Source organism: Myotis brandtii, unplaced genomic scaffold (genome assembly GCF_000412655.1).
Source record: "Myotis brandtii unplaced genomic scaffold, ASM41265v1 scaffold225, whole genome shotgun sequence".
Taxonomy (NCBI): Eukaryota; Metazoa; Chordata; class Mammalia; order Chiroptera; family Vespertilionidae; genus Myotis; species Myotis brandtii.
The window spans coordinates 2,701,923-2,729,044 of NW_005358435.1; the positions used below are offsets into that span (position 1 = coordinate 2,701,923).

General features: G+C 41.3%; 1 protein-coding gene across 7 annotated transcripts in view; it reads right to left on the bottom strand.

Moving 5' to 3' along the window:
* PTPN1 (protein tyrosine phosphatase, non-receptor type 1) overlaps window positions 1–26,018 on the bottom strand; it is an 82,190-nt gene extending 56,172 nt beyond the window's left edge. For 3 of the 7 annotated variants that reach the window (XM_014539680.1, XM_014539683.1, XM_014539682.1), the window contains exon 1: window positions 25,772–25,846. Coding sequence is in view for 2 of the 7 variants with exons in the window: in XM_014539681.1 (XP_014395167.1) it covers window positions 25,772–25,834 (63 nt within the window). In the remaining 5 variants the exon portion in view is untranslated. Of the gene's footprint in view, window positions 1–25,771 lie in introns of all 7 variants that reach the window. The other 4 variants (XR_313573.2, XM_005866193.2, XM_014539681.1 and 1 more) reach the window with 3 other exon arrangements.
* Window positions 26,019–27,122: the final 1,104 nt, after the last annotated feature.

Here is a 27,122-nt window from a genome sequence, read left to right on the forward strand (position 1 = left end):
TGCTCTGTGCATGACGGGGCAGCGCCCCAACTCCCCAATCGGCCCTGCTCTGAGCCCGACCAGGGGTTGCACTTAGGGATTGGGCCTGTCCTCTGCCACCCAGGAGCAGGCCTAAGCCAGCAGGTCGTTATCTCCCGAGGGTTCCCAGGCTGCGAGAGGGCACAGGCTGGGCTGGGGGACCCCCCCTCCCCACCCCCCCGAGTGCACAAATTTTTTTGCACCGGGCCTCTAGTATTTAAATAAACAAAAATCCACTAAAAAATAACTTCAGCATTTTAACAGTTAGGTTTGTTAAACAGGTTCCCCTATTTAAGTAGCTTCCTTCTATTCTTATGTTACTAAGTTTTAGTTACTAAGAGCTGCTGAATAATCCAGCCAGAACTCAACAGTTACTGTTCATTAGGGAGAGACCAACCTCCACTGAGAGAACCTATTTTGGACAGAAAGAACTCCCTTTTCTCAATACCCAAAATCTAGCCTGACAATCACACCTAACTAGTTTTTCTTCTCAGGTCCTTTCAATTTTCTTGGATAGAGTCCCTTGGTAGTTATATCCTGCTTTTAATGTTTTCCAGCTGACTATCTGGTTGATGTGCATTTAACTACCCCATGCAACTTGACAACCAGCATCAATCATCTTCTCTCCTGCTCTCTTCATGCTGTTTGAACTCAGTTACTCTGAAACAACTTACTTTTTACTTTTCATTTATCAAGTGTTTCTTGATATAAAAACCCCAAAATTGATGATTGGGAGTATTTTCAGATTATAAATATTATAAATATTCTTATTTAGAAAATTCAAGCAATACTGAGAATCTGACCACATATGAAAATCATATGACCACTGAAAATCAACTGACCACGTGTTTCAACCAGGGTGTTGAATATCTTTTTGGTTATTTGTCACACAGAGGGGGAGGGAGTTAGTGGAAAATCAGATAATCTATTACCATCTGAGAATATTCACTCAAGATTAAAAGCAAAGATCTCAAAGCCTCCTTTGCTACTGGTACTTTCCCTGTATGTTTATTCTTCTATTCTAGTCTGCTTGAATTACAGGCAACTTGACAAATATCACTATCAGGCCTTTTTCAGACACAGTTGACACTTCAGTCCATTTTGAATGGGACTAAATGGTTCTCTCTCGATTAGAAAACATCCAGTATATCTTTCATCAGCAACTCAGAAACTATAAACTGGCTAAACTGTGTATAACAATCAGCAGGCTAGTAAAATACTGCTGACTGTTAAACAGACTCACATTTCTGTTTTCCATCTATTTATTTCTTTTAAACAGACTTAGAGAAAACACACAAGAGCAGGAGAGGGATATATGATTAGGGGAGGCATGCTTTTTGAGGGTAAAAATTAAAACTAAATCACATAAAAAAATAACATTACCAATACTACAGTCTATGGAAAACAAATATGCACACATAAATGAGTAACAATAAAACGGGAAATCTGCATAACATGGGCAAATTGTATCAATGTCAATATCCTGGTTGTGATATTGTACTACATACAGTTTTGCATGGGGGAGGGGCAAACTGTACAAGGGATCTCTCTGTATTATTTCTCACAACTGCACATGAATCTACAATTACCTCAGTGAAAATTTCGGTTAAAAATATGACTGGCAGAACATAGACAAAATGTTTATAGTACTTACATTGTGTAGTGATAAGATAAAGAAAAATTTTGTTTTCCACGGTAAACATATCACTTCATAATAAAATACAGTATATGATTAAAAAAATAAGAATTCTTAACAAGGGGAAAAGATATAATCAAGACTTGGAACATTTAAAACATATTTTATAAAATCTTAAAGAAGATGAATAAAGTGACTATAGGGCCGTTTAACAAATCATGGGATTCTAATGTAAGATAAATTCTTAATTTTTAAATACTGAATAAACCAAGATGAAATACTATTTTCTACCAATCAATAACTAACTTCTGGCAATCGTAACCTGAAAAGGTGATGTACTCTGGAGACCAATGCCCCGGCCATACGTGCCTCCTCAGTGTTCTTGAAAATTGCTAAGCCACTTTTAACCACAAGTCTCACCCACCCCAAGCTCTAGGCCTTGCTTAAGCATCTAGGGACCACTTCAAACCAGCTCAAAGGTCCTTCTTCAACACTTTCATTGCACCTTTTATTCTTCTTTTATAGCACTTCCTCCCAATGAAAATGAATCATTTGTGTGACTGTTTCATGTTGTCTTCCTCCTGTCTATAAAAGGGACCACAGGTATGTGCTCTTGATCATCCCTGAATTTGTCAGTGCCTAGCACACTGCTAAGGCAAGTGCAGTCACCTAATCATGTTTTAATGAATTAAGTGCCAACATAATTTATAGCTGACCATCATAATGGATTACAGAGAAAATTAGGACTCTACTGGTCAAGAATAATTGTTAGGTAGACTATTCTCAAGTGCCGAGTCCTTCTGTGGTTTAATTCCACAAACATTTCTGAAGGGTTTACAGAGGTACCCCATTTTACACAGTAATTCTGTAGTTAATGAGGCAAAATTGCATATAATTAAAATTAACCTTGGAAAGAATACCTTAAATGCCAGGACGAAAGCCTTAGTTATTTTAAAGCCCAGATCTTAATCTCTTTTGTTTCTCTTCTAAATTTAGCCTCCCTTTCTCTATAGAGGATATCAAGGTGTGGCTTGAGAGGATAATGTAGTATTTCAAGGGATTTCTCTTTTTTTCTCTTTGGGGAGAAGAGCAGTACATATAGTTTAGCTAAGGAAGGTTAAATCTGTGCAAGATCTGATTCCACAAGGAGATGCAAAGCACGATGGTACCTTAGGTGCTGAGAATACAAAGATGGGAAAGACAAGATTGCAAATTCCTAGAGGGTTCACATTCTAGCTGAGAAGAAAGTAATAAATAATCATTAGAATAAAAATGTTAATTTATATAAACTGCTATTAAGTGTTTTAAAAAGAATAGCATGTCAGCAGATGAATATGTTCTTTCTAGTGGCTTTCTGTAACCAAATCCTAATTTTCTAGCCCTAGGGCAGATGGATTCTTCAGGTGAGTTAGGGAAAAGTCAATGTGTTCACAGAATCAATAAAGAAAGCACATTAATATTTCCATAGTTCAAAAACAAAGGAATTTAAAAACAAACAAAGAAATTTAATAGAAATGTTGGCTCAGTGTGAAGAGGCATGTATTTCACTGAGGCAGGGAACTGTGAGCTGAAAGGATGGTGAATGGTGGTGGCTCAGCGGGATACAGCATCAATATGGACCTAGACTGGAGTATGTGATGAAGGTGTGGGAGTTTAGGGCAGGCTGGCTGGGGCAGCTGGGCCTGGAAAGTTGAGGAAACAACTTTATCCAGACCTGCTTTTAAGCACTTGTATTAGGTGAGGCCAAGGCATCTGGAGACTACTAGTATACCCTTAGCAATGCAGAGCCATTGAAATTCTCAAGTAGGACAGTGACTTCACTTCTTCACCAGCTAGAGACAGGATGGAAATGAAGACGGTGAAGGTGACTATAAAAGGCCAGAGATGAGAGGGGCCTGAAGAACACAAGGGCCCTGGCCGGTTTGGTTCAGTGGATAGAATGTCAGCCTGCGGACTGAATGGTCCCGGGTTCAATTCCGGTCAGGGGCACATGCCCAGGTTGCGTGCTCGATCCCCAATAGGGGGTGTGAAGGAGGCAGCTAATCAATGATTCTCTCTCATCATTGATGTTTCTATCTCTCTCTCCCTCTCCCTTCCTCTCTGAAATCAATAAAAATATATATTTTTTAAAAAGGACAAAGGGAAGAGGGTAAGAAAAGAAGGAGGTTCAGATTTGTGTTTTAAGTATAAAGTTGCAGAACTCGGCAATCAATCATATGTAAGAGTAAATTAAAGAGTTGAAGGTTACTTTAGGTTATGAGTTAGTGCAACTAAGAACAGACATATGTAGCTTTGGAAACATAAGTGTCCACTGATTTTGTAATTATTCAATCTATTTCTAAATACAAAAATAAATGCTTAGTGTTTTAAAAAAATCAAGCTCACAGGACAAGATGAAGCAGTGCTCTACATTACAAAACACATCCTCTAAATAAAAGCATGAGAAAGTCTGTAAAAACTTATTTTTATTTAAAAAGAATGCATTAGGAAATATATAAAATTTTATGAGTAACCCATTTCTGACATTTTTTTTTAAATGTAGCATATTTGCAGAGGTTAAAAATGACTTAAGTGTTTGAGTGATTTCCTGGCAAAAATATTTTTCAGAAGAGCTGCCAGTAAATTAGAGAGACAATCTAAAGTGTCATTTGAGTAAAATTTGCTAAAAGCAGAAAGTACAACAATAAAAATAAAGTAAAAAAAAAGAAATATTAAGAGTATGAAAACTGTTCAGAATTGCCATTTACAAACTCTCTTTTGAAATCTTGTTTAAATCATACAAATAAAAATTCTAACAAAAATTAATTAAAAAAAAAATAAAAACAGAAAGTGCTGTTTCATATGACAGCTTCTATGGCAAGGCAACACCCTGACCTTCTGTGTCCATAACTATTACGGGAAAATATGCCAGAAACTTCCATCATACTATGCCAGAATGCACTTGTGGAACAATCTGTAGTTCTGGGACACAGCCAAGTTTTACCTCCAGCCCCACCTGACCCATCTTCTTGGTTACAATGACGCCAGACTGAACCTTTCAGAAGTGGTACATCAAACCTTCCTTTCTGGGTGGGCGTGGGTGGGTGTGCATGGGTGTACGTGGGTGCTCCTTTCTGCTGAGAAGTGAAAGAGCAGCTGTCAAATCAGGGACAAAAACTCTATAGGAACAAGCCCGGAGCCTCCAGCTCTGCAGCTCTCCACAAGCTGGTTTAAAAGCACAAGCTACTAAAGGGAATACTCCAGACCTGCTACCTTCATCAGCTAAAAGCCCAATGCCCCAGCATCTCAGCAGTGTTTGGTTGAGGGCCTGGGGGTTCAAGGAGAGGAATGGGATATTTATAGGAGAGAAGAGTCCCAGAGACAAATAGTAATTTTTTTCACAGAGCTGCCACAGCCAAGCCCTGCGGGGCTGTTCAGAGCCCTCCTAGGTCCCGTGTGTTATGACTACCTTACGTTGCCAAGCTTTTTTACCATGCGAAGCATGAATTGAGCCATAAGAAACCACAGAGATGACCAACCCACAGGTTTATCCAGTCTCCTGGCAGAAGAAATACTGCAGTGGACAGTTTTAGAGGGTTTAAATAGGAAGGAAGCACACCGTATGGTTTCATGTACTGTCATGAAAAGGTCTCATCTGAAAACTAACCTTAAATAAGAAATATCACCAAGGAAGGCAATGTTAATCATAAAAGCTGTTATTTTCTGCAATGTGATACACAGTAAAGGAGAATACGACTGAAATATATGCACAGTTTATAAAGATTAGTCACCTGGAATTCTGTATTTCCTCACTGCAAAATTAACATGTGGTAACTAACTCTGCCACAACACTTAATTTAGAAAACCTCTAAAAGATTATATATTTAATTAAAAAACAGGAGACTGATAGGATCTTCAGTTGTAGACAAGAGGCAAAAACCCTGGCAAAAAGAAGGAAAAAAAAAAGGTAACCAAGGAAACAAACAAAAGATGGTAATGAAGAGAGAGCCAGGCCCAAGAAGTGTCCCTGGGAGCTGTCAATGCTCTCCAGCCCCAGAAACTCCAGCCTAATCGTATTCCTCACGGCTCTGATCTACCCCCAGCATCCTGGAATCTATCCTCCCTCCACAATCCATGGGAGTCAATAACCACCCCCCGCCCCATGGAACCCAAAATTCATAAAATCACCACTATATGTAATGTTAATATTATATGTAGTAATTATTATCATATATAGTAATTCTATGGGAAAATTTCCTATTATCTTAATAGGAATACTTCAGGTATAGTGCATATTAAGTACGTCCATAGGCGAGCTTGGAACTTAACTACAATTCATAACACTGATTCTATAGAAAAATATGTTCAGCATCTCAGATAAACCAACTTTCAAACTTCTGAAGGAGACACATTTGTGTACTAGGGACTGTCTGAACTCTCATGCTTGGTTACCATTTTGACTCCATGCCAGTCAGAAAAGTCCATCTCAACATTGTTCCTGTGAACTGACCCAAATAAGATTTAAGGAGACACTCTTAAATAATAATCTTAGAGCATCACAAGCCAGGCACTCTATGACCCATAAGACTAACCATGGCTTTTACCCAAAGCCTATGGATTTAAAAGAACTATATGGGGATATTAAAAAAACAAAACTTACAAACACAAAAATTTTGCCACAAACTGACCGTGTCAATTTTACAGGATATTATAGTTACTTTTTCAGCTGTTATTAACATCCCTCCCAACTTGCTTAAGCATATGATTCTATCATCCATCCTCTTCACTGGCATTGGAAGAGGATAGATGTACCATTAAATACAGAGATAGAAATGAACTACAGATAGATTAGACAGCAGAAGCAGTTTACTGCTGGCTTGCAGTCTGTCAAATGTCATGAGGTACACAGGGAGGGAAGCCACAGAGTTTGTTTACCATGTCTATAGCCAACACCACATACCCCGTGTCCTTATTGGGAAGTAGCCCCAAGATCCAGCATGTGGGTAATTGCTAGTGGTGGTTGTGGTAACCATGGGGGGAGGGTAGTAAGGAGAGAAAGTAAGGAAGGGGGAAAACAAGACTAGAGTATGATTGTGGGTGGGAGCTCAGTAACAGACTACAACACATATGTCTGAACCCAACACACTGGAATACAAATGCTTATGGCTTCCCACACTTTCTTCAACATCTTTTCTAAGACTCTGGCCAACAACCCTATCTTTCAAGCTTTATTTCTACTTCGCTCTCAACTGCTCCTACCTCTGGCCTTCAATCTTGTTAAAAGGCATTTTTATGTTTAAATGATCTCAGTAAGTAACACTGAGGATTCAGAACCATTGCTCTGACATAAAATGTCTATTCCGCTTAATAAACTCAGTTACCCTGATGAAAGGCGATCCCAGGACATCAGGAAAGCAGCACATCTGGAGGAAAGCACAATGGACCAGGAAGAAAAGGATCCCTTCCAGTAGCAGGTCTGCCCTGGGACCACTTCATCATGCTGGGTCTCAGTTCTTTTGAAAAACAATCTTTGCCCCAAGTCATTTACCACAATGATTTGTCTTTAAAATAAGTAACAGAAAAGTGCTCTGCAAATTGTGACGCTAAGTACTTTTATTCTAAATTCAGATACATTCACATAAAAATTCCAGTTTAAAAGACAAACCTAAAAAGAAAAATCAAATAGAATAAGAAGCCAAACCAACCCTAAATATCCCTTCTTCACCAGACTAGACATGTCATTCCACTCCAACATGTAAGGCCAAGCTTGCCAAGGCAAGAACAAGGTTTTTACATTTATTTTTTTCTTCTCCTCCTCTTCTCCACTCAAAAAGCACTCCTTTCATAAGATCCAGAAGATAAGGGAAAAGTTGAAATCTACAAATAATTGAATAATCTTCAGGGCTGTATCAAGGATAATATGTTAAGGAAAAAAGTTAAAAACAAACGTTTCGTTTCAGATGCAAATGATTCACCTGGCCAGATTTTTTTTTTTTCCTGTGAGCTTTTTGGCAACTTTTTTCAAAATCTTAGGAAATTACAAACAAATGAAACTCTAAAGGCAAATTAGGAAAAAGGACTACCTTTAGAGCCCAAACATGCTCCTCCCATTCTTGTCTGGTTCTTCACTTTTAGAGAGGACCACCAAACCAACCACAAAATCATTTGCTAACAAGAGCTTTTGCTTCCTGCAAGTTGACAACTCTCTGGCTTTAAATAAATGCCTATATTTCCTGTTAGCATTGGTCAGTCCTAACTACCAAACCTATGAAGATTGAACAAAAAAGACTCTCATACCACTGACTCTCTCATACTTGGCCAGTATACTGGAACACAAGAGCTAGGAAACCACAGGGAAATTGCCCCTCCAGAGTGGCATGGTTTGTGCATGGCACAGAGACAGGACCAGCTGGGCAAGACAAGGATGGATTATAGATGAGACTTAGTTCCATCACATATATCTGGGATTAGGCTCCTGAAATAAAGTCTGACTACATACAAGGCACCCTGAGGGATACACCAAGAATCACACACAGTTCTCGCTCAGAAGGGGCTTCTAATCTCACTGGGAAGGTATACCACATAGAAAAAAATAATACAAAGGACAAATGAGAAAACTAAGTGTGTGCTAAATTGATGGTGTATCACATGGTTCACACAATACATAAACCCGATCATCAGTTTCTAATTCATGAACCTTCTAAATAGTATAGCTCCTCTCTTCATATAAGAAATATTAGGTCCTTTCTATATGCTAGGCCAGGGGTGGGCAAACTTTTTGACTCGAGGGCCACAATGGGTTCTTAAACTGGACCGGAGGGCCGGAACAAAAGCATGGATGGAGTGTTTGTGTGAACTAATATAAATTCAAAGTAAACATCATTACATAAAAGGGTACGGGTTTTTTTTTTTTTTTTTTATTCAACCGGGCCGGATTCGGCCCGCGGGCCGTAGTTTGCCCACGGCTGTGCTAGCCACTTACTAGTATACTGTGTACTAAGAGATACAAATGACTGAAATGAAAGCAGTCTTGCCCCTTCTAAAACTTGATGGTTACTTGGCAACAGATAAGTAAACAGGTTATTAGAGAACAATGGATTTAATTACAGTATAATCACACAAAGTGCTATGAAAGAGGGAAGTACAGGAGCCACTGGAGGACCAAGAAGATTCTAGGCAGCTACCTTGAACCTGGGAAAAGGAGAAATCAGAGAAATTATTCTCAAAAAGGTTGCCTAAGATGTGACTAGGAGAAGAACGAGAATTAGCAAGGTAAACTGTTCCAGGCAGAGGAAAGGCATATGCAAAGGCTCTGCAAGAGACAAAGAGCACTGCCATTTCAGGAACTAAAAGGGCCTCTTTTAAAAAAAAAAAATGTTTTTATTGATTTTAGAGAGAGAGGAAGGGAAGAAGAGATAGAAACACCGATGAGAAAGAAACACCTATGGGCTGCCTCCTGCACGCCCCCTGCTGGGGATCGAGCCCACAACCCAGGCATGTGCCCTGGGTGGTAACGGAATGGTGACCTCCTGGTTCATGGGTCAATGCTCAATCACTGAGCCACACCAGCCAGGCTCAAAGTGCTTTTGAAAGCTGTACCAGAGTGCAGGAATGTGTATGTACACGCTCTGAATTCAAGGGCCACTACTACTTTGTGGGTGAATAAATAAGACAGCTGAGGAAGAACAGTCAGAGGAAAAGAGCAGCGTGGGGAGACCCTTGAGGAGCTCCCCCAGTAGAGATTCAGGACTAGCTAGCAAAAGAGAATATATAAAAGGAAGAAAAGGGAAAAAAAGAGAGTTATGGAAACTGGGATTAAATAACATTTAAGAAGCAGAGGTCAGCCATGTTAAATAGTGCTATGATAAGGATGCAAAATATCCAGTGGATAAGCAACAAGGAAGCTAATAGTGATCAGTCAAGAGATAATTTTAGCGACTTGATAGGGTGGAGCCTAACTAACTTCCTTAGGTGAGGAATGACAGGAAGGTGACCAATGAACACAGTGACCTATTTACTTCAACCATTTCAACTAGAGAAGGAAAGGATACAGCAGTGGCTTCAGGGAGAGGTGCAGGTGGAGGAAGCCTGAGAATACTTAAATGGTCCAAGTAAATTGGCAACAGACAGGGAGGGCTAAGGATACATACCTGAAAGAGTCTCTAAACTGTGACTTGATGCCTTGAGCAGGTGAGCTGGGAAGGTGTTAAGAGCACAGATATAAGGTTTGCCTTAGACAGGAACAATGGCTCCTTTTTCTTTGTGAGAGAAATGAGGCAGAAAGGATGGAAGGTAAGCTTTTGATATGATGGCCAGAATTGAGGGAGAAAGATCTGAGGTTAGAGACTGGATTTCTAGTGGCTCAATCTACAAAGTGGTAGATTTTCTCCAGCAGCACTTAGAGGCCTGGCCCCAGGGAGAGAAAGGAAAGTGGCTGGCCTGGTCCAGAGCTAGAGTTGGTCGAGTATGCCGACGGCTAGAAGATGGGCAAAAGGACTAGGAGTGCTGGAGAAGCAGATTTCAAGTGACTGACTGGTCTTAGCTGCATAAGGTGAGAGGAGCAGCTGGAAATCTGGATGCAGAAGAAAAACTCAGAGTAGAAGTAACTGAGTGAGGGTATGTGGAAGCACACCAGGCCGTGATTGAAAAGCGGAAGGGCTGAGCCCGATGATCTGTCAAAGGTAGAAAAGATCCCAAGCTGGGTCATGCCTATGGGAAGGAGATGGCAGAAGAAAGGGAATTTGAAGTTCCCAGGGGGTAAGGTGAGGGTATAGGGTCGGCTGCCCTAATGAACATGACATGGCCCAGGGGTGACAGCAGCCTGGAAACAGGGGCCCACTTAATATAGGCAAGTAATTAAAAATTCCCCAATATGGCAATTTACTGACTAGAAAATCTTGATGAATCCTCTCTATGATGTATACACACACTCACATCCTTTCTCCCCTCTAACCCCAAGTGTTTTACTTTCTTCAGCAAATTTGAAGACAAAAGTGTAATCGATGAACTAGGTCCTATCCAGAGTATGGACTTCTATTCTATAAAGGATGTCTTTTTATAATTCTTTCTTACTTACCATGTCTTAAAAACAATTGCTTTCCCCTGCAATATTTTGGCCATTTAATGGCTCTGTTTTAGTGAATCTGTCTACTTCTGCTATGTATGTTCTATTGCATCTACTTAGTGACATGTAAATGACTCCAAAATAAAACTAGCAAGAAAAAACCCACACTTAATATCATCCCACCATTAAAAGAAAAATAGTCAAAGCTTCTTTTATTCTATTTTGTCATCCATTGTAAGGAAAACCCTCCCCTTTTCAAGTCTTTAATGACTAGAAATAATTGACAATTATTTTTTTAATTGTCAAGCTCATGACCACTTCCACACATAACCTTTATAGCCAGAATTAGCAGAAGGAAAAAAGAGATGTTTCACAACTTTGTTTGCAGATAACTAATCCTGACTGCTTCTACATGACAAGCAAAGAGTTTAGTAAATACATAAATGGAAAACAAGCAATAATCAGTAAATCATTAGAATTCTCAAGTTGATAATTTTGTATTTAAATCAATCATAAAGTCTCAGAATTTGTAATCACATCCAAAATATTAAAATGCCTGAAACTTAAAGACTATCACTTAGGCATTAAAAGTAGGCTGTCAGTAAACTTATTTTACAAGGTACTTAACTTGAAAGAATCACTCAAACAAAGCCATCTGTGTATGAAGAACTGCTAATAAATAGACCACATAATGGGATAAGCCAGACAATATCGTTAAAAATATCTTTTAAAATTCACAATGAATAAATGAGATCTTTATTCTCATAGTGTCAGCTGCAAATCAGGGGGCTAGCTACATATTTTCAATTTATTCTTAGTGAGTCAGTCTTATACTTAAAGATTCTTTTTAAAGAGACTTTGCTGCCCTGGCCAGTGTTGCTCAATGGTAGGAGGGTCAGACTATGCACTGAAGAGTCGCACGAAACAGTTGAGGGTTCGATTCCCGGGCAAGGGCATGTACCTGGGTTTAGGATTTGCTCCCTGTCCCAAGTCGGAGTGCATGCGGGAGGCAACCAATCAAGGTGTCTCTCTCACACCAATGCTTTCTTTCTCTCTCTCTCTCTCTCTCTCTCTCTCTCTCTCTCTTTCCCTCCCTCCTCTTTCCCTCCCTCTCCACTTCTTCCCTCCCTTCCACTCTCTCTGAAAAGCAAATGAAAAAATATCCTCAGGTGAGGATTAACAACCACCACAAAATAAGGTACTTTGCATATTAAATATATTGTACTTCTGCTTTTTGAACAGACTAAGTGTCTGCAAATATACTTGGGTAAGAAAAATAAAACTCCTTACACAGAAGTTATCAGTTCATTGTAATGAATACTGCACAACCTACCTACTAAGTACAACACACCTTTGTTGGTGCTTTAGGGCTATACAACTTACCAGAATACAAACATCATTCTGGAGAAGACACCTACACAGATTACTTCACTACTTGTGGTATGAGGTCAATGCCACAATGTAACCTTCACTATGTCACCCTATAAGAACAGTTCAGAGGTCATTATCACAATCAAGGTGAGAAGTAATGGCAGAGGAAACAGAAAAGAACAGAGAGAGGGGAAACAATATACATATATATGGCAGTGGGAAAAGTAGGGTTACAGCTGTTCATCTAGAAAATAATACAATAACTAATAAATAATAATACAAGAATAAACTCTGTGTTTCGTGTACTCACAACTGTAGCACTACTTTTGCCCACCCATCCTCTATAATAAAACCCTAATATGCAAATCAACCGAACAGTGAAACGACCGGTTGCTATGATGCACACTGACCACCAGGGGGCAGATGCTCAACACAGGAGCTGCCCCTGGTGGTCAGTATGCTCCCACAGGGGGAGCGCTGCTCAGCCAGAAGTCGGGCTCACGGCTGGTGAGCGTAGCAGTGGGGGCGGGAGCCTCTCCCGCCTCTGCTGCAGGCAGGTGGTAAGGAGCGAGCAGTCCCAGACTGCAAGAGGATGCAGACCGGGCTGAGGAACCGCCCCCCCCCCCTGCATGAAATTTTGTGCACCGGGCCTCTAGTGTGTGTGTGTGTATATATATATATATATACCATCTATTGGAAAGATATTTAAATATGGAAAGAAGTAGAACTACCTGACGCCCCCCCCCCCGCCCCGTGCATGAAATTTTGTGCACTGGGCCTCTAGTGTGTGTGTGTGTATGGAGAGAGGGAGGGAGGTAGGGAGAGAGGGAGGGAGAGAGAGAGAGAGAGAGAGAGAGAGAATATGAATTGGGGGGGGGGGTGAAGGAATGGGAGGAGGAGGATTAAGACCTAAGAGGAAGAAAATTAAATATGCTTCTATGCTTTCAAGCTTAAGTAACAAAACATTTTATATGAACAGAGAACAAAAAACAAGCCCCAGATTAGGGATGTGGAGAACATATGGAGCTTCCACCTACTTGCCCTTGAAATCTTCACTTAGATGCTACTTTATAGACTATCCTTACCTAATCAGTCCTCCGTCTGTTTTTCCTGCTCCCAATCCCAATAAGCTACTTCTTCCTGAGTGTCCCCACAATACCTGGAACCTAGGGCTATGAGTGCTCTTAACACTCTGAACTGGGATTGTCTCTATTCGGCCCGTTTGCTGACTGGACTATCAATATATACGTATATAAGCCCAACGACCGGAAAAGTGGAATGACCAGAACAATCAGTGGCTATGACGCACACTGCGGCAGCCAACTGGCCAGATCCAGGCCTGATCACCCCTTCCCCCAGCCTGCCCCACCCCTGATTGTGGCTGGGGTCAGCCGGCCAACCGCCTGCGGCCCCTCCCCCCTGCTGGCTCGCCTGATGGGCCCCCATCAGGGCGGGACGACCAAACCCCACCCATGCACAAATTGGTGCACCAGGCCTCTAGTTAAGTATTAAGGTTCTTAAGGACAAGGACCAAATCTTGTTCATCACTTATCCTCACTATCTAGCACAGAGCCTGGCCCCTAGTAGCTGCTCATATATCTGTTGAGTAACTGAATGGACTCTGCCTGCAAGGAGCTTATAATCTAGGATAGAAAAGGAAACGAAGGACAGATGAAAAGCTTCATTTCATGGAGTAGTTGGTCTTCAGTTAGATTTTAATTTCACATATACAAAAAAATATAAAGTGGCTATACCATCATGTCACATGGTTCAGGAATGCTAGAACACTAAGCTGGTTTTGTCCTTTTGAGATTCAGCTTTTGGGAGGAAGGTACAAACTTGGAACAAACACCTTAATTGTTTTATAATGATCAATAATCTTCCTTAACTATTTATTGCTTGTTCTAATTTGTCATATACAACATACCCTTATGAAATAATATATGTTCAAGAAAGATCAAAGAAAAAGCATGTCCTACAACATAATATACATTTCTATTGCTAAATAGCAATAAAGACTTTTAACAACATATGTTCTTTGTAACCTATATCTTTATTTTATTTTTATCATAGCTACCATTTATTTCACCCCTTGACAGAAAAGGTAAGGTAGAAAAGTTATCTAATCATGAGCTGAGACAGATGATAAACAGTATCATTCCTAATCACACAGCAAGTCATTAAAAACACTACTAATTAGATTTCTCAGTGCAAGCATATGTCATTCCTTTTTATCAATTTCCATAGGGACCACTCAATTTAATTTCCAAGCTGGTCATCAAAAATAGTTCAGCCTGGCCGGTTTGGCCAGTGGCTGGAGCGTTGGCCCATGGACCTAATGGTCATGAGTTCGATTCCCAGTTAAGGGAACGTACCTCAGCTGCAGGCTCAATTCCCAGTCCCAGTCAGGACATGTGGGGGAGGCAAACAATCAATGTGTCTCTCTCACATCAATGTTTCTCTCTCTCTCTCTCTCTCTAAAAAAAAAAAAATCAATGGAAAAAATATCCTCAGGTGAGGGTTAAAAAAAAATGTTCATGGAAATAACTGAACATGGTATAAAAATACAGTCACACTCAGCTGCCAATGGTGGAAAAAAATGGTCGCAGCTTCCAACTTCCTCAAAATAGCAGAAGGAGTGTAAGGATGAAAAAAGAAAGGGGAAGGGTAGGAAGGAAAGAAGCATCTAGGCTGTGATTTTATCCCGGAATTTAATATCAAGGACACCTCTCAAGCATTTTCATACGAACCACCAAACCTTTAACTCTAGCTAGTCTTCCTTTGCTTTGATTTTATTTAAAGATAGTAAATCAACTACTTAAAAGTCTAAACATTGTTTTTTAAAATTATCTTTTTAAAAACAATATTTTTATTTCAGAGAGGAAAGGAGAGGAAGAGAGATATAGAAACATCAATGATGAGAATCATTGATCGGCTGCCTTCTGCAAGCCCCAACTGGGGATTGAGCCCGCAACTCAGGCATGTGCCCTTGACTGGCATCGAACTCAGGACCCTTCAGTCCACAGGCCAACACTCTATCCACTGAGCCAAACCGGCTAGGGCAGTGGTTGGCAAACTGCGGCTTGCGAGCCACATACGGCTCTTTGGCCCCTTGAGTGTGGCTCTTCCACAAAATACCGACTTCTACCACGTGTGGGCATGCACATACAGTGTGATTGAAACTTCATGGCCCAGGTATTTTGTGGAAGAGCCACACTCAAGGGGCCAAAGAGCCGCATGTGGCTTGCGAGCCGCAGTTTGCCGACCACTGGGCTAGGGCTTAAATTATCTTAAATCTAACATTAATATCAAACTCCAAGAAAAAACTCAGCATGGAGTAGAGGATGCAAACTGAAGTGTGTCCAAAGGCTGGGTAGCACACATAAGTGAGGACAATGTGACTCACATGGACTGTGAACTAAACACACAGGAGTCTGTCCAGCAGGAGCAATGTCCCCAATTCAGCAGACGACTGCCAAGGGGGGCCCAGACAATGTGGCTTTCAGGTTTTTCAAGAGGAGCCAGAAGTCCAGGTTTTTGTGCTATTTCTCCTGATTTATAAACAATGACCAAAACTTAAATTCCTCTTTTTGCTAAAACACTATGTGAACCAAGCAAAATATGACTGTGGGTGGCCAATTTGTGATATTTAGGTAAGAGGTCAGAAACCTGGGCAAAGGTCAAAATCTACAAACTATCCCTTTGTATTAAAAATCAGGGAGTCTTCGCACAATTCCTCTTCTCTCTGTGCAGTTGTGTATCAGAGTAAGCATGTAAAGCTGGCTTCAGGACACGGAAGACCTCAGGCAGAGAAGAACATCCAAGCTCTGACACCTAATTGTCCTCCTAAAACATTTCCTGCTATTAAAGACCAATTTATGGTGTATAATAAATGGTACTGCATGCAAAGCACTTTGCACAGTGCCTAGGGCACATAACAGAATTCAATAGATGTTAGCTATTATTGAGTTTTATTATGAACGAGGGTAGAACATAGATCAGACTGTGCATTTCTCTTTTTCATGAGTGTTTTTTTTTTTTAACCAATTACAAAACCCAATAATCCCCTTTAGACATGAGAAAAATTTCAAAGGGAACAGCATTCATCAGTGTGGCATTTGGTAATTTTATAAAATAATCTGATTTATGCCTTCACCGAGTGTTTTATTATTTTTTAAGAACATAATAATGGATATTTTAAAGTTTTAATTTGAGTTAATATGAAATTTTAAAGTTCTGTCCCACTTTTAGATAATGAGGATCACAGAACATCCAAATGCGGTTTGTCGGACATGAAGGCCCAATTTTTTCCAAAAAGATTGCCCACTTTCCTGACTCCTTGTGTGACCATGTAGATGCAGAATGTTAGATCTAAATCATGTTATAAGGCTGTCTGGTCCAATCACCACATTTTACAGATCCTGCATGGAACTCCTTCCAGGTCCCACAACAGTCAAAGGCAGACTCAGAAGCCCCAGTCTTCTTTTTCCATTACCTCACAAGGCCCTGGAGGCATGTATGTTTGAGGTGGTTGGTTAAGGGTAGCAGGGCAGCTTTGGACTACAGTTTTGAAACAAAACTGTTCTGTGTGAAACCAATAATCAGTACTGCAGACAGACACAAACCTCAGCCTTTAGGAGCAAAAGGCTCTACCACCTAAGGGGACAGGGTAGGGAAGGTTTCCTACACAATCAAAGCCTTGCTTCGATACATCTCATGTTGGTTGGAATCTTTTTTAAATCCTCTAATATCAACTATGCCCTTCTAGCCACTAGCTTGGAACAAGAGTTCCAAACTTCTATGAAAGAATCTACTTTATTTGCTGGGAAAGTAGAGATACTAAGCAAAGGAGTCAATGATTGTCAAACTGTCCAACTTCCAAAGAACTGAGTATTTTTTGAAATGTAGCCCAAGTAGAGAATATAGATTGTGTCCTACATTCAAAATTTGTCTTTCTAGAAAGCATGTTTTAATATCAAAGGATATAAAGCAAGCTGAGAATAGGAGACTAAAATTAGCTCAAACCACAAATAACCTAACATACTTATCACTTCCTTATGATCAACCTAAAAAATCAAACACTAAAGACATTTACAAAACTAAAGGTGTGGTGCCAGTTTAATCCTTTAACTTCAACTGTATCCTTTCTTCCTTCTAAAATGGACCTGGCATGTAAACATTACCCAAAAAAATGACATTTTATTAATTTGAAGGTAAATGCAAGGGAAACCATTAATGCGAAGTTTTGCCCTGTGAATAAAACAGCATGTACCGTGCAGTTATTCAGTGGTTAGAATGGTAACCACCTCCTCAAACTGAAGATAGGAAATTTTAGATGATGGACCACACCCATCTCCAGCTGTGTTTTACACTGAGCACTAGGGACATACCAGACTCCTACTTCAAACCAAAGCTTGCCTTCTTCTCCTACAGTCATTTATTTTCTATTTTCAAAAGCAACATCTTCCAACGAACCAAGACTGTTGGGAAACACAAAAGCTTGTTGTCATCAAGTAGTGGAACAAGTTGCAAAAGGAAGTTTAGTTGACAAATATGCATTCATGAAAAAAAAAAGGTAATGAGTTTATTCAACGTCACCTACTTTTACAGTGATTCTCTCTGCATGACAACTATGTTTTCATAAGTTTGGGTGAGGGGGTGGGGTGGGGGGGGAGGGGATTCAAGCTCCCAAAGGATGGAAACAATTGCTCAAGTAAAGATGAGTACAGAAGCTACCAGCTGCCACTGTAGATTCTTCAATATTGTTACTCAAACTCTCAAAAGCATTCTTATTAGCAGGCAGAAAAATAAGGGAAAATAGCGGACCTGGGTAGTTATTTGTGGCAAGAACAGATGAAATAAAACACTGCTAATGACACTAATATTCCTAGGGTATATCAAGAAAACTGTAGTAGGACATGAGGACTATTTAAATATACTTAGAAATGGTACCACGATAATTACATAAAGGACCCATTCCTTGGGAACCCACATCCCAGGATGTGGATTCCTGAGGAATAGTCAAGCGATGTGGACCAGCTGATCCTTATGTGTGGCTAAATCACCTAGTGTACTGGGGTTGCTCCAGAAATGTGGTGGTGGCTTAATGCAACTTCCTGATCTTGCACCATTCTGTTTCAGCCCACCTCCAAAGACAATCCTAAAGACCCTGTCAACAGAGAGGTGGTGTCCAGGTGGTGGAGAATAATAATGCTCTTACCTCTAAGATGCTCTTAAAATACAGCCCAAATCAGGGTAAAAACAATGAAGCAAAAACAATCTCAACAAAAAACACAGAACAAAGTATCCTCCCCCACAAAAAGACCACTGGATATCTTCTCAGAGGCCCCTTCTTTCTGTGCAAAAGGGAGCCCCACAAATATTTGTGAAGGCATCCTTTGCCTTCATCCTTGCAGAAGCAAACTAAACCCTGACTATTTGAGGCAGCACGAAATCTGAAAGGGATAAATCTAACAATGATCAACGTTTAACCATCAAGGAATGTAAAGCTAATTTACCATATATGCTAAATGTAGCTTGCCTGTCTGTTCTCTTGAATTAAGTTATATTCAGAATTGATTTCATTTGCAGACATTCTTAAGTAAGCCTAGATTCTTAAGAGAACTCCAACTCTCTGGAATAATTACTTGATGTCCACTTCCCTGTAAGAAATTCACAACAGTATACAATCCTCGAGTTTATCAGTACTCATCAGAATAAAAACTAGCTAAGCTGTTTGCTGGAACTCAGCATGGCAATTTTTAAATGATATTTTTCAAAAGGAAGAGAAGCACCAATAAGATCCATGAAGAAAGAATAAAAGGGGAGGGATGTTTCATAACAGAGATAAAGAAAAGTTCTCCTTCTCTAATCACTAACTAATAAATTTTTTAAATACACTTTGGGAAACCTAGCTTGGCTATACTCATCTTATCTTTGCAAGTGGTGTCGCTCACCCACAAAAGCCACAAACACAGAGGAGGCTGTGTTCATCTGTAAAGAAAACCTGCCTCACTCAGTCTTTGGGAAGAAACTTCTGCAGTAAAAAAGAAGCCCAGCCAGGACACAGAACACATGGGCCCAAAGGTTTCCATCAACAGTGGTTAAGCCTCAGTAAGGATTTAGAATTTCCTGGCACAGTACTAGATTAATAGTAGCAGGGAATACACATATTCTCCAAAGAAAATGCAGGCCTCAAGCATCACTTTGCTAATAAGCCGTGTTTACTTTTTGAGTCCATACTAAAGAGCTTCTGGAAGCACCAATTCTAAGCACCACTGATGTACTGTAAAACTTCATTGCCTTGGTAGAAACAAGCATTCAGAACTGCTAACTGAAGCATGTCACTTAAAAAAAAAGGCTAAAAATCATATATCAGTAGTTATTACTTTGTCTGCAGTGTGACTTGTACCACATCCCAAAGATCAACTGATTTGGGGGCAGGGGAGGGGGCACTAAACTTTTCTTTGGCTACTTACATTTGGAGGGACCACGTGAAATGGTCTTGTTTCTAGTTTTCAGACATTCAAAATTAACAAAATGTCAGAGACTCATGATTATGTCAAGCTGCCTTGAAAAGAGAGAGGGCAGGAGCTGGAAGCCCGCTTCTACACAAAGTAAAGCATTATTTCTAAAATGCTGGAGACTTAGGTACTTTCTTCTCAAACATGGCAGATATGTAAACTATCACACTATTCAAATGAAGTTAGACCAGATGTTGGTTTATTTAAAAAATTACAACATAAAGGGCAGCTACTCTTCAAGTACCTAGCTTGGGTTGAATCTTTCGTAAATTCTCAAGAATCAGTTCCTCTATCTTTTACAGGAAAAACCACCCAATTGCTACTTAAGAGAAAAAAATAACTCATGTGTCAGGGCTACTCATTTTCCCACATTACTAAATCAAATGAACCCTACTTATTAAGAATGTTTAATTTAATACCTCTTGGGGGGAAAATAGTAAATTCTTTTGAGTCCTTAGCTAGACTCACAAAACTCCTATAAATTTTTGAGCCTAACTGTACCCACTGACACCCACCCACTTTACAAAACTGAGTACCCACTACAATGTTTTACAAGGATCACTTCAGGAACACTAAATTTTCTTTGTGAGCACATTAAAGACTTTTATTACTTGAAGTGAACTTGGTGATCAGCTAGTCCAGGATAACTTTTACAAAGGAAGGGACTGAAGCCCAAAGAAAGGAAAGGACCCACTCAGCACTGTTAGTTTTAGAGCTAAGACTAGAGAAAAAACAAAAGATTAAATTACTCTCTTGGCCTGAAGGTAGTTTGATCAAAGGCCAAAAATATTAACCTTTACCGTTTATACTTTGGGAAAAAAAGCAGACTTTGTAGGGTTGTCACTTTACGGAGAACCATATTTTACATCCCACAATCAAAAACCATTTACAAACCGACTACATGCAAAGCCCTTCTAGAAGGCATGTGAAAACAAGTCAAGAGTGATGAGGATAGAGTAATTCAACAATTCTTAGAGAGACAGATGTATCACCTGCAAACTTTCTATTAAGTTTGCCTCAGACCAAGTATAAATTTGTTGTTAATTTAAAGTTCCTGTGAGACAAACTGGTGGTATCAACTTCTACTGGGTATGAATTCAAGCCTTTCTTCCAAGTCACCAAGCGGGCAATACTAAATTGCCTCATCAGGCCATGGCTCACAATGTGATGATCTTGACCTCTACTATCACCCTCCTCCCTAGAATGGGAGTTGGGAACCAGGTATGGTTTGTCTTTATATTGTCAGGGCCTGGCAAAGGGCTGACAAGCAATTCAATTCAGCATTTGTTAGGCACTTACTTTGTCCAGGTGCAGAGGACACCAAGATGAGTGAGAAAGATGGACTAGCTGGCCTCAGGAAGCTTGGACTCTGGAGGAGATAGATCTAGATCTAAAGAAACAGCTCCCATGAGAGCAAGGCTTCAGAAGAGGTAAGTATGAAGTTGTATGGAAACACACAGGTGAGACAACAAAGATCTAGTATGAGGAGGCACACATCTGAGTGGGAAAGGCAGGCAACACAAAGTGTTGAGCCAAGATATAGAGGAGGAAAGAGAAGGATGAGTTTGAAGAACACTATACGTTCTAGTGTGGCTAGAATAGAGGTACATGGGAAGGGATGGCTGGAACCTGGCTGCCATGCTAAGGAGTTTGGACCTTACAGGTATTATGAAAGCACTAGAAGTAATTAAACAGAGTGACCTGACTCAGGTCTGTTTTTAACACAATTACCAGTGATAATGTGAAGAATATACATGGCGGGGTAGGAGGAGATATGGAGAGACTTTAAGGGACCATAATAATATGTAACTTGTCTCACTTGTTTCTAGTGTGAAACTACAAACGACTATAGTATTATAGGCAAAACTAGAGGCCCGATGCACAAAATTCATGCAAGAGTAGGCCATCACAGCCCTGGCTTCGTCCAGAAGGTTGTCTGGATGGGCGTCCGGATAGTTGTTCCGTTGTTTGGCTGTTCGATTTGCATATTACACTTTTTTATTATAGATTTAAGAACCTAGACCACTGGGGTGGTAGAAAGAATGCTATGGTGACCAATCAACAAAATGTGGTAGGGGGAATCAAGAACTAGTCCAAATCCCCAGCACTCACTGGATACTGAAAACACACCAAGTGCCTGATACCAAACTACACTGTCTTGGAAACAATGACCCAGCTAGACTTCCCATTTTCTGGAACACGGGCAGTAGCAAGAAACATGCCCAGCCTATCTGTCAGTATTAGTTGGTTACCATGAACGTATGAACACAAACACTGCAGGGAGGAATGTCAGTGTTCGCAAAATACATATGGGTTCAGGTAGGCTTAAGAAAAAGTACCTGCAATTAAAAGCACATCATAGGACAAAATTTCTGCACCCTAAGAGATCAGAAAACAGACAATACCAAAAAAAAAAAAAAAAAGGAAAAGAAAAAGAAAAGGCACAGTCATTATTCCAACAGTTTATACTCTGAAAAACCCCCTACAGGAAATTTCATATTCATTTCTATCATGAAATTCAGTATACTAGTACATTCAACACATTATTCAATACCAGGTATTTTTAGAGGGTTTGGGGAGCTATTCATGCTAAAATGCAAACTGCAGGTAATTGGCAACTGAAGATCATTTGCATTACCATTATCCCCCAGCTGACCTGCTTATGTACTTCCAAAAGTACCAAAGTATTCCTATAAATATGCCAGTGATGTCAAACAAATAATAGCAGAAAGTTCCCTCCACTATTTCTCCTTGTGCTCCCAGTTAATTTAATATGAGCCCCGACAATTACAAAGGTCTTTACACCATTTCCAAAGTGGAGATCAGACACCTAAATTTAGTTCACTAAAACCAGGGCTAAACAAGCACATTTAGAGCTAATGGGTCACTCAAGATGACTAGAACTTCCCAATCTCTCCATGTCATTTCCGTTTGTCTTTTTTTTTTAAGTGAAGTGAGTCATAGTGTATAGATCTGTCTCCTCTTCACAAAACAGAGTCTTTCTCTGAAGAGACTGGTATTTAAATAAACATTATTAGGAAATTTTAATATTCATCTTCTTGGATTATAAAAACATATACTGTATATAGCAGTGAAGAATTTTAGTGAACTATTGTTATAACATGGTTTTAACCTAGATATGCATTAGATCATATTTCATAATGAAAGCAGCTATAAAAACAAGTCATTTGGAAGAGTGGCCCATTTTACAAAGCCGGCCTCTAACATGGAATAAATCTTGTCTTCAAGTCACAAGCTACGGTTGCAACCTCCTTTATATGAAACAATCAAATCATTCACATTTAAAGGTAATGAACAGTGTCAGAGAATCAAAGAATTTAAAGATGAGAGAAAGAGCAAAACACCTGACCCCAACCTTAAACTACTGATGGAGGGCAGCTTATCAGCTATTTTCAGTACTTCAAGTTCTGTTTTCTATTCATTCTAGCTCCAAAAACCAATCCCTTTTCCCCATCTGTGTTCTGTCTTCTCTTAGACAGCCAGACCAACTCAAACTCTAAGCTCACTAGTATTACTTCCACTTTTCAAATCAGACACGCAATCATTTAAATGATAGGGAACAATTTTTAAACCCATCTACATGTGCTATCAAAGCTGACTTTTTTATAAACCTAAATGCTCATCAGTACCTATGCTATTTATTAGCTCTAACAATTAAAAACAGTTATGCTCACGTTATCAGATTAAGCTTACATAGAATCTTTGCCTGACACTTTTGTTTTCTAAGCTACCACATTCCTCAGCATTCAAGTCTACTTTACCCTTTGTTCATTGCCCAATTGTTGCCAAGTTTCTGCATCTTTTTGTTCTAGTTAGAAAAGAAGTTAGTGTCATAAGAAATAACTGCACTGCCTTGTTTACAAAATTTTAAGCAGAAATTATATTTTTCTAATCACAATAGACTAAGCAAGCTTAAAATGACTTTGCACAAGGCTGTCCTCATCGTGGCATGCTATAAATTGTTAATTTTTTTTTTTAGCTTCCATTTTCTTCCAACCTGAAACACATTTCTTTGAATTCCTGAGAAAGAATGGTTTCGGTAAATTGACACACACTTTGGGAAATGTGCCACTTTCAACTCAAGGTCATCTGAACTCTATGTTTTTAAAAATGACACAATGCCCAATAAAGAGCCACTTTTCAACTCAAAAAGGAGAAGAGTTTCTGATTTCAGTGTTAGAAAACAAAAATACCTGTACAGTAGAGGTGAGAAAGCCCATAATGGACAACTCTCTAATGTCAAAAGAAACCACCTCCAGGAACGTGGCAATCCATTAAGGGAATCTTGACATACTGCAAATCTTGACTAAGTCTTGGAGTTCAAATATGGTAGAGAAACTTAAGAACGAGGAGGGAAATTAAAGACGAACATGCTCCAAGCTCTGGCCTAAAACAGTAAGAAATCAAATTCTTTTAGAATATGAGTTTTTAGAATATGAATTTGTTGTTGCCAACTCAGTTCCGGTATAATAGATTTTCCCCAATGCTTCGTGGAGGCCACCTCCACTTGTGACGGGGTATATCATAATATCCAACACTTCAGAGGAACCATTTTTTCATTAAGAACCACTTTAGATTCCACTGCATTAAATCTGACATAGACAGCACGTCTACACATTCTCAAAGCCGCTAGTGAAATTCACTCAATTACTTCAGAGAGACTAGGCAATGGATACAAACTGTATATATTTATCAATAACTAATATACTTTATAGTCTAAGTAAAAGTAAACCTGTCAAATAAGCTTGATGCAAATCGACATGAAACCAAGCATGCCAAAAAAAAAAAAAGCTTTGTTAGTTAAGCATACCAAAGAATTGCTTAAAGCTTTCTTTCCTTTTTAAGTGGAGCTCAAAATAGACTTTAATACTACCGGCTAATAGATCTCACAATTTGCCTTTTGAGCCTATAAGCTGGAAACGGAATACACTGCCTTCTCCCTTTACACAAGTAACATCTCTCTATTCTGTGCACCGTTTATTTAAAACATGGAGTGTGGTTTTGGTGAGTCCTCACAACCCCCGCAATGACATTTAATCAGGAGCACATATTTTCTCGAGAGGGCTTAGCTGCTGGTGAAGGCAGACCGCTTGGTGTTTTTAATCTGATGCTTTAGAGATATGTCAGAAACCCTGCCTTCCTAATGTATAGGCACCACCATAGCATCCACAAGTAGACGAGGACTTTTAAGACCCCATCACCTCAGCCTCCACCAAAGCATTAAGATGCTCATCGGGGGAAGATGCCATTTCAGTAAAAATGCTAACTTCCCATGGTCCCTGCCTGAAAGGGTAGCAGCCTTTTGGCCCAGTGCAGCGGGCACCTCAGGCCTCCTGGCTGGAAGGATCTTTGGCCCGATACCTGCCTGGCTTGCTGCCGCTCCTCTTCCAGCTCACGGAGCAAATGCCTGCTAGACCTGCCCTGACCCCCTTCTCCGGGGCAGCCCACCTTCCCTTCCGCGTTGTGTTCTTCCCAGCACCTGTCACTACCCGAAATTATCTGCTCATGTGTGCGACTGTCCTCCTGGACTCTGAGCTCCACGAGGGATGAGGTCTGGTCCGTCTCATTCAGTACACACCACCTCCGGCGCCTGAGCGGTGCCCGGCACGGAACGGGCATCGCCAATTCACATCCATGAAATGAATGGACAGGAAGGGGGAAGGGGACTGTCACCCTCGGGACTCCCAAGCACACGGAGACGAGGGGAAAGGAAACGTGAAGGCGGGAGGGGGAGTAGCCCTTGCTCCCAGGGAGACAAAGGAAGAGAGTCTGAGGTGGTCCCGTCTAGAAAAGGAAGTGGCGGGGGCGTTCCGCCAACCCCAGGGGACAAAGAGTGGATGGGAAGGGGGGCGGGGTCGGGGTGCGAGGGATGCGCGCGGAGAGCCCGGACCCGCCGCCCCCGGGCGGGAGAGGTCACCGGGCTGGAGGATGCGAGGTAAGTGGGGGACCCAAGGGGACGGCGAGGTCCGGGAGGGACGAAGGCCCACCCGAGGGACAAAGAGAGAGGGGGCCGGCCTCTGCCGCCGTCGGACTGAATCCTCAAGCAGCAGGGCCGACGCACCGGTCGAGACCCAGAGGAAGCACGGGACTCGGGGTTCTGCGGGGAAGGTTCACGCGGCCTAAGCGAAGGGCCTGCCGCGCTCCGGGTTGCTCCCGCACCTGGTAAATGGCCGCCCAGCTCCCGGCCTTGTCGATCTGCTCGAACTCCTTTTCCATCTCCATGACGGGCCAGGGCGGCTGCTGCGCCCCCTCCTCGGCCTACCGCGCCGTCTGCCGCTCTAGGCCGCGTCGCGCACTCCGCCGGGAGTCCCGCTGCAAGCCTCGGCTGCCACCGCTACCGCCGCCCTAGCCGCTGCTTCTTCATGTCAACCCGGCAGCCGGAAGTACGCACCGCGCTGCTGTGGGCTCCGCCCCCAGAGTGAAGGCCAATCAGCGGTCGAACAGGTCAGCCAGCACTTCCGCGGGGTGGAGTCAGGGGGAGGCGCTGGAGGAAGCGGCCTCGGCCCCGCGAGACCTCTCGCAGGGCTCGCTCTCTCCTCCCCTCCGGAACTCCGAGCTTGGGCGGGGCGCCCGCCCGTTGCCTAGGCGACCCCGGGAGCTCGACGCAAGGCGCTTGGGTTTGCCAGGCCTCCTGGGATAGTGAGATCAAACCTCTAGGAGGCCCATTGAGTCACAGGGTGGCCTTGAAATAGTCATGTATCTTTCCTGCAACGCCAGGGCCCTGGCCTCAGTGCTCCAAGCTGGAATATGGGCCTAGGAAGCATGCTCCATTTCCTGCCTCCTGCCTCTGGCCAGATGTCTGCACGTTTTTTTCATAAAACTTAGAGCTTTATTATTTACCAGGCTGCTGAGAAAGACCCTCCTATTCTCTGTACTGCCCTTGTACTGAAATGCAAGCTTTCCGTTGGAGGTCTCCAATTTCGGGCGCTGCAGGAATGGATTGAGGTCCTGGCATGATTTTCAGTTTCCCAAAGTATCAAGGAATTCTTGCCCAGACTGGACTCAGAGGAGCATTAATTCCAGGGTGCATTAGAGTGTCGGATAATACAGATTTCTGGGTCCAACTCCAAGGAATTCAGATACCAAGAATTTGTACTTTTTACCAGCAGCCCCAGCTAATTGTCCATCTATGGTCCTGGAAGCACATATGAAAAGGGCTGGTCAGATTGCCTTCCTGCAGGTTCTACTTGAAGCCATCCAGCTCTGGCCTGGCACATTACATGGAATCGTGAACTGCATGAGGTCAGAGAACCTAGAGGACCAAATCATCCCTGTTTGCATCTCAGGCCTGGCCAGAGCAGCTGCTGGTATCGCTGGTTGAAATAATTCCTTGAGTACTTGCGGCAGACACTTGCCTGGGATTCCAAGTACACATTCTTAATCTCCACAACAATCCTACAGAATAGGCACTACTATTATTACCACTTTATGGATGAGGAAACTGAGGTGCAGAGAAACAAAATCACTTGCATTGCACATTGGTATGCAAGCCAAAATTCTAACCCAGTCT